The sequence below is a fragment of the Rhineura floridana genome, chromosome 12, assembly GCF_030035675.1.
Source record: "Rhineura floridana isolate rRhiFlo1 chromosome 12, rRhiFlo1.hap2, whole genome shotgun sequence".
Lineage (NCBI taxonomy): Eukaryota > Metazoa > Chordata > Lepidosauria > Squamata > Rhineuridae > Rhineura > Rhineura floridana.
The window spans coordinates 45,269,867-45,279,878 of NC_084491.1; the positions used below are offsets into that span (position 1 = coordinate 45,269,867).

Consider the following 10,012-nt stretch of genomic DNA (forward strand, 5'->3'; position numbering starts at 1 on the left):
GAGGATTCAGCTTGTTGCATCAGATGACCCAGGCTGCAGAAAAGCAATGGCTAGTGAAACCTCTGCTGCACTTTGACTTCTGTGTCTTGTCTTCCATGTAAGGTTACTTGAGCTGTGAGAGAATTCAGAATAGGCTGGGTACGTGTGTCTGGCTGTGCTTTCCTTGTCCAAATTTCTGTGATGAGGGAGAGCAAATAAAAGCATAGACTCCTGTTTGTTTGATGTTCCCGTGGAGTCCCAAAAGTCACGGGAACTTAAGAGAAATGATTTTCTTTGTGTTTCTTACCAGGACAAACTCTATCAGGAGGAGTACCAGTTTGTTTCGACGGAAAAAGAGAGAGAGGAAATTTCCAAGAAGCTGAGCGAAGCTTCCAGCTGGATGGAAGAGGAGGGTTATACAGCCACAACTAAGGTTGGGACATCACTCCAAACTGTTCATACCTTTTGCAGGGGAAACGTCTTAGTATATTTAGGCTCAAGATTGAAGACTCTCATCATGTGCCTTCATGTGGGTTATCTGGACTATAGAAGTGATTTTCTCATGTCAAAGTGTTTTGGAGATCATAGCCAGCGTTAGTTGTCAGAATTGGAGAAAAGGAAGAAAGTAATTTCTCCTAGCGATTCAGAGCAACTTGGAGCGTAACGCCAGGCTGATCTTCCCTGCTGGTACGGCCTTGTGGGCATGGCACATCACTTTATTCCTCATAGCTGCAAATGTTGTATGGGACTCACTTCGTTTACATATGTGTGACCAACCTGTGTCACTTATGTGCCCTCTTCAGTATGACATCAATCCCTGAGAAATTCTGGAGCAAATAATAAAGTGGTCAGTCTGTAAGCACCTTGAAAACAATGCAGCAATTACGAGAAGCCAACATGGATTTGTCAAGAACAAATTCTGCCAGACGTACCTCCCTGGTACACTGTAGGAATGCTGTGGACATAATTATATATCTTGACTTCAGCAAAGTTTTTGACTAAGTGCCCCATGATATTCTGATTAGCAAGCTAGCTAAATGAGGGCTGGATGGAACAACTATCAGGTGGATCCACAGTTGGCTACAGAATCATACTCAAAGAGTGCTTATCAATGGTTCCTTCTCAAAGTGGGGGAAGGTAACAAGTGGGGTACTGCAGGGCTCGGTCCTGGGCCCACTGCTTTTCAACATTTTTATTAATGACTTGGATGTGGAGGTGCAGGGAATGCTTATTTTTAATGCTTAAATTTGCAGATGATACAAAATTGCTAGGAATAGCTAATACCCTAGAAGAGAGAAACAAAATTCAAAGGGATCTTGATAGGCTGCAGCATTGGGTTGAAAAGAACAAAATGAAATTTAACAGGGATAAGTGCAAAGTTCTACACCTAGGAAAAAGGAAACAAATGCACAGTTATAAGATTGGCTCAGCAATACTACATGCAAGAAGAATCTTGGAATTGTTGTTGATCACAAGCTGAATATAAGCCAACAGTGTGATGTGGCTGCAAAAAGGCAAATGCTATTTTAGGCTGCATTAACAGAACTATAGTTTTCAAATCGTGTGAATTACTAGTTCCCCTCTATTCAGCACTGGTTAGGCATCATGAGTACTGCATCCAGTTCTGGACACCGCACTTTAAGAAGGATGCAGACAAACTGGAACAGGTTCAGAGGAGGGCAACAAGGATGATCCGGTGACTGGAAACAAAGCCCTATCAGGAGAGACTGAAAGAACTGGGCATGTTTAGGCTTGAGAAGAGAAGACTGAAGGGAGATAGGATAGCACTCTTCAACTACTTGAAAGGTTGTCACACAGAGGAGGGTTAGGATCTCTTCTCGATCATCCCAGAGTACAGGACACGGAATAATGGCTCAAGTTACAGGAACATCAGGAAAAACTTCCTGTTAGAGCAGTACGACAATGGAACCAATGACTTGGGGAGGTGGTGGGCTCTCCAACCCTGGAGGCCTTCAAGAGACAGCTGGACAGCCACCTGTCAGCTATACTTTTAAGTTGGATTCCTGCATCAAGCAGGAGGTTGGACTTGATGGGCTTATAGTTCTCTTCCAACTCTACTATTCTATTATTCTGTTTACATTGGGACAGGCAGTTGAACTCCCCTGGGACTAGATACACTAAAGGCTGAGCTGTCATTCTAATATCCCTGAGCCCTCCATAAGAACATAAGAAGAGCCTGCTGGATCAGGCCAGTGGCCCATCTAGTCCAGCATCCTGTTCTCACAGTGGCCAACCAGGTGCCTGGGGGAAGCCCGCAAGCAGGACCCGAGTGCAATAACACTCTCCCCACCTGAGGCTTCCGGCAACTGGTTTTCAGAAGCATGCTGCCTCTGACTAGGGTGGCAGAGCACAGCCATCATGGCTAGTAGCCATTGATAGCCCTGTCCTCCATGAATTTGTCTAATCTTCTTTTAAAGCCATCCAAGCTGGTGGCCATTACTGCATCTTGTGGGAGCAAATTCCATAGTTTAACTATGCGCTGAGTAAAGAAGGACTTCCTTTTGTCTGTCCTGAATCTTCCAACATTCAGCTTCTTTGAATGTCCACGAGTTCTAGTATTATGAGAGAGGGAGAAGAACTTTTCTCTATCCACTTTCTCAATGCCATGCATAATTTTATACACTTCTATCATGTCTCCTCTGACCCGCCTTTTCTCTAAACTAAAAAGCCCCAAATGCTGCAACCTTTCCTCGTAAGGGAGTCGCTCCATCCCCTTGATCATTCTGGTTGCCCTCTTCTGAACCTTTTCCAACTCTATAATATCCTTTCTGAGATGAGGCGACCAGAACTGTACACAGTATTCCAAATGCGGCCGCACCATAGATTTATACAACGGCATTATGATATCGGCTGTTTTATTTTCAATACCTTTCCTAATTATTGCTAGCATGGAATTTGCCTTTTTCACAGCTGCCGCACACTGGGTCGGAACAGAAGTGTTCCGTCATGCCTCTGGGCAGGCATAGGTTGTAGATGTTTAGCATATACTTCCTGAGCCTCCATCTCTGCTATATGAGGTTTGTCCAAGACAAAATCTTAACATTTAATTTCTGTTCCAATTCACAGGAGCTAAAAGAAAGACTCTCTGAACTGAAGAAGCTGTGCCGGAGCCTTTTCTTCCGTATTGAGGAGAGAAGGAAGTGGCCAGACCGTCTAGCTGCCCTCGAAAGCTTGCTCAATCATTCCAATATCTTCCTCAAGTACGAGCCACCAAGTTGTGTTTAATGGGAGAGAAGGGGACTTCAGATGGGGCAGAGGGGACTGCTTTGATCAAACTATCAGCTGAGATCAACTCTCTGTGGACCAAATGGCATGCATGGGGAGCTGTGAGGGGCACTGTTCAAATCTCAGCCTTCCATGAGACATATCGTATTGTGCCATGCAATAAGTCTTTTTGTCAAGCTAATGACACCCATGAGAAAATAACTGCAGGTTCCAGAGTTGTCTTTTCCCAAGACTTTCTCCTGTTGAAAGTTTTATATGAAAATGATGTGGTGCTAGTGAAGCCTGATCATCCTGGGATGCAGAATTTGAGATTCTGAGCATAGAACTCTAGACTCCTACCTATGAGAGTTACTGTGTAGCCTTTGAAGGGAATAAGGGTGTATGCTAAGGACCAAGATACTGCACAGGCACATGCTATCAGGGGTGTGATGGGAGTTTACTTTTCCCATGGAGGGCTGGTATTTTGCAGCAGTATATCCAGCTGTTCCCCTGCCCCTTTCCTTGCACAATATTTTGTGTAGAATGAGAGTTGGTGGTTCTATGTCTTTGTCGCCAAGCTGAGACCCAAAACCTGGAGCTAAGCATTGTTTGTTGAGACAAGAGGAACTGTGCTCCCTGGGAAAAATCATGCCTTGTAACCACCTCCTGAAGCTTCATCCGGGGTCCATATCACTTGGCAACAGTGTTGTCAAACTGTCCATATATTTCTTTAGCAGTTGAAATTGTTACAAACGTTTTCTGTGTTAGATAATCCTCCTCTACTCCAGAGTCCTAATAGTAAAACTGCAGTAACGTCTTGAGCAGAAGCTGTTGAGGTTGCGCTGGAGCCAATTGCACCAACTGAACAGTTTTGATGCAGGTGTAAACTGCTGCAGGGCAAGAGGGAAACACATTTCTTACTCGCTTTTGCAGGGGAGCTCGGATGATCCCAGAGGCTGATCAGATATTCACAGAGGTGGAACTAATCACCTTGGAAAAAGCTATAAATGAGACAGCGGTAAGAAGAATTACAAGGGCTGCAGAAAATCTTGTTCAGTGTCCAAGCCCAGATATTGTGTGTGTATTCTATCCTAGGCTCCAATTTTATCTAGATCACTGTGGTTTGGTTCACAGCAAACATTAGTTAGTTAGTGCGTTGTATTTATAACCCTCCCTTCATCAGAAGGTCCCAGAACAGGTAACAATATTTAAAATACAATACTGAAAACAGTTTAAAACAAATTACATTCACAACAGAAAATGCCACTGTAAAAAATATATTTTAAGTGTCAAAAGGCCAGGACATAAAGCATACACCAAAAGTTGTATAATGAAGTGCCAGACATACCTCTCAGAGGAGGGAATTCCACAACTTAAGAGACTGTCACAGAGAATGCCCTCTCCCAGGCAGCTACCCCCTGAACTGAGGGCAACGGAACTGGCAAGAAGGCCCTCTGTGCTGATTTCAAAACCCCAGAGGGTCAATAGGAAAGGAGGGAGTCTTTCTGATATTTGCGGCCTAAGTCATTTAGGGCTTTAAACACTTGCGCGAGCACCTTAAATGGCACCAGAAACAAACTGGCAGACAACACAACTGCTTTAAACGGTTTATGTGAGATACAAATGGAACCCCAGCCAGTAATCTGGCCACTGTATCATATCCTGCTCTTTAGCCAAAAGGGCTCCCAGAGTGGTTTGCATACAATCAGCCCCTGTCCACAGGCTTACAGCCTAAAAAAACAGCTCACAAAGGGAAAAGGACGGAGGGAAGAGGAGAAAAAGGAAACTCGGGCATCAATTCTTATATAGTAGTCCTTATCATGACCAGCTGGCATAGAAACAGTTCAGGGGGTAGCTGTTGAAGACTGATGAAGCTGGTCTTCCAGCAGAGCTTCCCATTTCTGCCACTGAGGCAGGCTGATGTAATAAGAACTCTGCTGGAACAGACCAATGGCCTACCTAGTCAACACTCTATTTCCCACAGTGGCTATCCAGATTATCTCCATTGGGACCCTACAAGGAGCAAGTAAAATTCCCATTTGAAGCCATCTGAGTTGGTGACCTTCACCACAACTGGTGGCAAGCAATTCCAGAGGTTTACACGCTGTGTGAAGAAGTATAGGAGGGCCCCACTCATACAGTGGGTTATGTTCCAGACCTCCGCCTAAAAGCGAAACTCGCCGAGAAGTGGAACTCCGTCAATAAAAAGGCACCCAACGCCTTAAAAGCACCATATGAGTGGGGCCTTACTCTAACTGAAAGCTGCCGAAAAGCAGAACGCCGAAATGTGGGGCCCTACTGTACTTCCTTTTCTCTGTCCTGTCTGCTGCCAGACAGCTTTATTGCATTCCTCCAACATCTAGTATTCCATGAGAGAGCAGAAAAACTTCTGTCTACTCTCTTTTTCACACTGTATAATTTTATACACTTTTAAAAAGGTTGTCAAAATATGGTTCAGGAGAGGCCTTGTGGGGCTTCTAAGCAGTGATTATCCATAGCACAGTGGAATTTTGATAGATCAAAAGGCTGTCAGCACCTGGCAGTGAGCAGGACCAATCAAGACTGGTCTTGTTGGGTAGAGCTGCGTGATGCATTGTCTGAGGTTTGTTTGTTTGTTTTTTTAGTTGTGGAAGAATGAGACCCTGGCAGAACAGAGCAAGCTGCTACCCACCGAGAAGCCTACTCTGCTTTCCAAAGACATTGAGCTAAAGATTGCAGCTCTGGACAGGGAGGTACAATACCTCCTCAACAAGGCCAAGTTTGCAAAGCCCAAGCCCAAAAAGAAAGAAAACACCACAAAAACAGAAGCAGACAAGAACAGCACTGTGTCTCCTGAGAGTGAAAATATCATTCCTCCCAAGGAGGAGAAGCAAGAAGGTGAGAAGGTCCCGTGGCAGCAACTGGAGTCTTCTCCTTTCCCCCTCCTGATTATTTGGTGTTTGAAACCAACCCTGTTGAAGACTGCTTGGTGTGAAAGAGGGCTCTCAGCCTTGGCTGCCTCTTCTAGTCTTTCGTTGGTTGCTCCATGATCTGGGATGCAAATGTGTTAAATTTCTCTTGGGGGAACATGGCAGGGGTCCAGTTTGGCTATTGCACGTACCTTGATTTAGCAAGATTTCTCCTTTGCAACTGTGGATAACTTTCTTCTTCTTCTTCCAGGAGCAGATAAACCAGAAGATGCCATTCCAGTCAAAGAACCACCCGTAGAGGAGAGTGCACCACTGGATGATGAATTGGGACCAGACTCAGGTAAGGAGACCTTGGGTTGAGGGCAGTGGAGTTCCATAGGCCATGACATTAAGGCAGTGACAACTGCCCTTCAGGAAAGGAGGGTGCTGGCAAGGTCACCTGGGCTCCTTGCCTCCTGTGAGGGAAGGGTTGTTGGGATCTCATGAGCCTCTGTAGAGGAGGGTATTCCACAAATGTGTGGGTTTCAAGTGGCACACAGCCAATTGCTATTCTTGAGATGCATGTTGCCTGAAAAATCAAACTTTTTTTATTATACCCTTTTCTTCCTATTCATCTCGTCCCTGCACTGCACTAGGATTGGCACTATTGACAAATGCCACTTTTTGTAAAAAAAAAAAAAAAAAAGCTATAAATAAAAGTCTGGGCAAGGCTTTCAGAAGTGGCACCCTTTTACCTCGAGATGCATGTTGCATGAAAAATCGAACATTCCTAGTGCCCCACCATCAGCTGAGTTTGTTCCTGTTCTTACATTGTTACCAGTTCCACTGGGGAGGAAATGCTTCAGGGCTATTTGAGTCTCAAACCATGCCCTTCTCTGCATGCTCTTGCTTTCTAACTTTGCTGCCCTCTAGTTGCACGAAATGTGCCCTTGTTCTGAACAGGTTTCCCTGGTGCTATTTTGATTTGAAAATTTGTTCTCTGTGTGTTATTTTATTTATTTAATGCATTTATACACCACTTTTCAAGCGGACCTCACAAAGCAGTTTACATACCATTATTACAACAATGTATTGATTTTTTTAAAAAAAGTTACAATGTTACATTTCTTATTCACTTTATTCTTCTATTCCTTTCAGGGCCACAAACTGGCAAGAGATCAGAAACAAGGGAAGACACCAGAACAAATGATGAATTATAACAGTTCTTTAAAACTCCTTGTGCATCAAGACCTATTTATTTACAGTTAACTCCATTGTTTTTATAATGGACCTGGTTAGTGGAACATGGCACAGACTGACAACAAAATGCAATAGAGCTGTACATTTTTTTCCTTTTTGTTGGGTATTTCTTTGTTGCTGATTTTGGTGTGTTTGTCTCGTTTCTTTACTTTGTTTAAAAAAATGACTTTGAGCTCATTGGGAAGTCTAGCTGTGTTCTCTACGGCACTGTCCCTAGAATTGCCACTTCGAACTGGTAGATTAAATTTACCTGAAACTCTTCTAGCAAATGACACCTGACCCCAGTTCTCCAAACTCAGCTTCATCTTGTGAAGAGCGATAGACATTACTGGTCTGCAACAGTTTGCAGATACTTCCATCCTACAGCTGGAACCTTCTGCTTCAGCCTCATCATGTTCTTACTATGCTGCATTGACTAGGCTTGCATAAGCAAGTTCCCTTATGTCCTTGCTCTAGGGCTGTTGATGACCAGTTTTCTATTTTGGGGGCCTTTGTGTAACTGAAACTGGTGAAACGGGACTGGAGAGTAAAGGAAATTGATAATACTTGGAAGGAAAACCAAAGTGCTCAAGCAGCTAACAGTGATATAGAATGAAGACTCCTGAAAAGCAGGCTTTTAATTCCTAGTTACAGACCAGCAGGTATAGCCATTGATAAGACATAAAAGAGACTGGCACACACAGTCTCCTTTCTACCATCAGTTACTACCTTAGGGAGTTTTGCCAAACTCCAGTCATTTCTAATATGGCCATGAGATTACGCTATTGTAACAAAAGGGGAGGCTGTTCTACCCAACCAAAATAAGGTCAGCAGTCTTCTTTTTATATATATATATATATATATATATATATGACGTTCTTTATGTATTTTTTTGCTGCCCAAGTTCATGGGTCTGCTTTCTAATTGCCTTCCTAGCAACACTGGACACTGTTCTTAATCTTGCGTTTCTTGATGCTGTTCAAGTTATATAGTAATTTGGGAAGTCAGCTTACAAAGCTTGCTGTCTCAGGTGGGGTGCATGCACATCTCTCTCTTGTCTTTTATTTAATAGCTCAGTTACCTTACCATGCAGTTGACCTTCCCACTTCACCCACTTAGTAGTGTAGTAGGGACAGCTGTGGCTGTAGGAAAAGAAATTCTGATACTTCAGTTTTCAGAAGTACATGAGCTAGGGTACGTGCCCAGCAAAGTCACAGAGTTGAGGAAAAAGTTTATTCAGCTCTTTTTCTTTTCCCCCTACACACAGTGCTCAAACTGTTCCTTCAAGGGAATATCATTCTTGGAGCACAGCGCAAGCCTATTGTCTTCAACACAGTTGTCAGTAACTCACTCCCAAGCACTGTTTCCTGGTCCCTAAAATCAGTTTGGAAACAGGTTTGCTTTACCGGAGTTTATTGCAAGAATCCTTCGTCTTAACCTGCAGCTTTGAGGAATTTGTCTCCTGTGTATTTAGGCAGAAGTGGTATGCCAAATGCTCCTAGAGCAGAGCAAGCAAGGAAAATGAAACTAAATTTGTGTGCTGCATGTTGCAAAGCCCCTTCATCTTAATTTCAATAAGCTTTATACTTGTGCTTGGAATTTTAGCCTTCCATCTTTCCCAGTTGTGTACATACACAAATATGTCTTTGGCTCTGTTAAAATGTGTGTTGAATACTTAGATTTTGGTGAGAATTGAATTTCTGACCTTATTAAAAACTTTCGCATACCTCTGTTTTGAGCAGAATGTGCATTCTACTGTTAGCCTTGATAAAGCAATTGGAATCTGAATGTAAAATTCTTGGTTTCCTGAAAAATTGTTTTCCTGAGTTTGCCTTGTGATGTGTCTATCTTTTTTTATTTCCCCATTTGAAAATGGCAGGCTTAGACATTGTTCATTTTTCTTTCATGTAAGTTGGGAATGAAGGGAGGACAGCTCCTTCTTCATTCCTCTGCTGCTGCCTTTTGAGAACTGCCTAAAACCCAACTAAGCCCAGTCCAGAAAGCCAATGGGTGAAACGAGTACCTGTTCTGCCGCTCCCTGTGTACTCAGCAGAAACGTTGTGCAAGTTCCCTTTGCCATATTGGCACTTATTTAGCTGTAGTGTCTGGAGTTTTGTTTTACATCTGTGTTCAGGTGCTTGTTGGACAGTTCTGTTAACTTTTTTTAGGAGGGAGGGAAGGAGAACGGGGGCATCACATTTAAATCATTCAGTTGAAATGTATTTGCTCCTTTTGAAAATGGTTTCAATAAAATAACTTGCTTTTCTACAGTTGTTTTCTCTTTTCAAATGGAAGGTTAAAAATGGAAGTATTTCCAAATCTGCCTGGTGGGGTTTGCACGGTTACTGGCACAAACAGGTGATTCTACTGGTTCATCAATGGATTTCTAAAAGATGCAAGGGGCAGCCTGTTTTGTAACCCCCCCAACCCTTTGGTCTTCTGGTATTGGGGGGCAGGGAATAATGTAACTTGGTAGTGGCTCCAGAGTGCAGATTTCCTGCCCCTTGCTGCCTTCCTCCCTTTATACCCTACTGCAGAGGTAGTCAACATGGTACCCTCAGGAAGTTGTTGGCATGGGATGCTGAGGGAGGCAAGAACTGGCAACATCTGGAGGCTCCACTTCACTACCCCTGCCCTAGAGTAGGCGGCTTTGCCTGTCCCTGGACCTCTTTCCCTTGTGG

At 43.5% G+C, this 10,012-nt stretch overlaps 1 protein-coding gene across 3 annotated transcripts in view; it reads left to right on the forward strand.

The window, feature by feature from the left end:
* The window catches only part of HYOU1 (hypoxia up-regulated 1), a 24,434-nt gene extending 14,837 nt beyond the window's left edge, over positions 1-9,597 (forward strand). For all 3 annotated transcript variants that reach the window (XM_061593491.1, XM_061593489.1, XM_061593490.1), the window contains exons 20-25: positions 290-412; positions 3,067-3,200; positions 4,138-4,222; positions 5,829-6,081; positions 6,364-6,453; positions 7,251-9,597. In XM_061593491.1, the coding sequence (XP_061449475.1) occupies positions 290-412; positions 3,067-3,200; positions 4,138-4,222; positions 5,829-6,081; positions 6,364-6,453; positions 7,251-7,312 (747 nt within the window). In that variant the 3' untranslated portion in view covers positions 7,313-9,597. The remainder of the gene's footprint in view (positions 1-289; positions 413-3,066; positions 3,201-4,137; positions 4,223-5,828; positions 6,082-6,363; positions 6,454-7,250) is intronic.
* Positions 9,598-10,012: the final 415 nt, after the last annotated feature.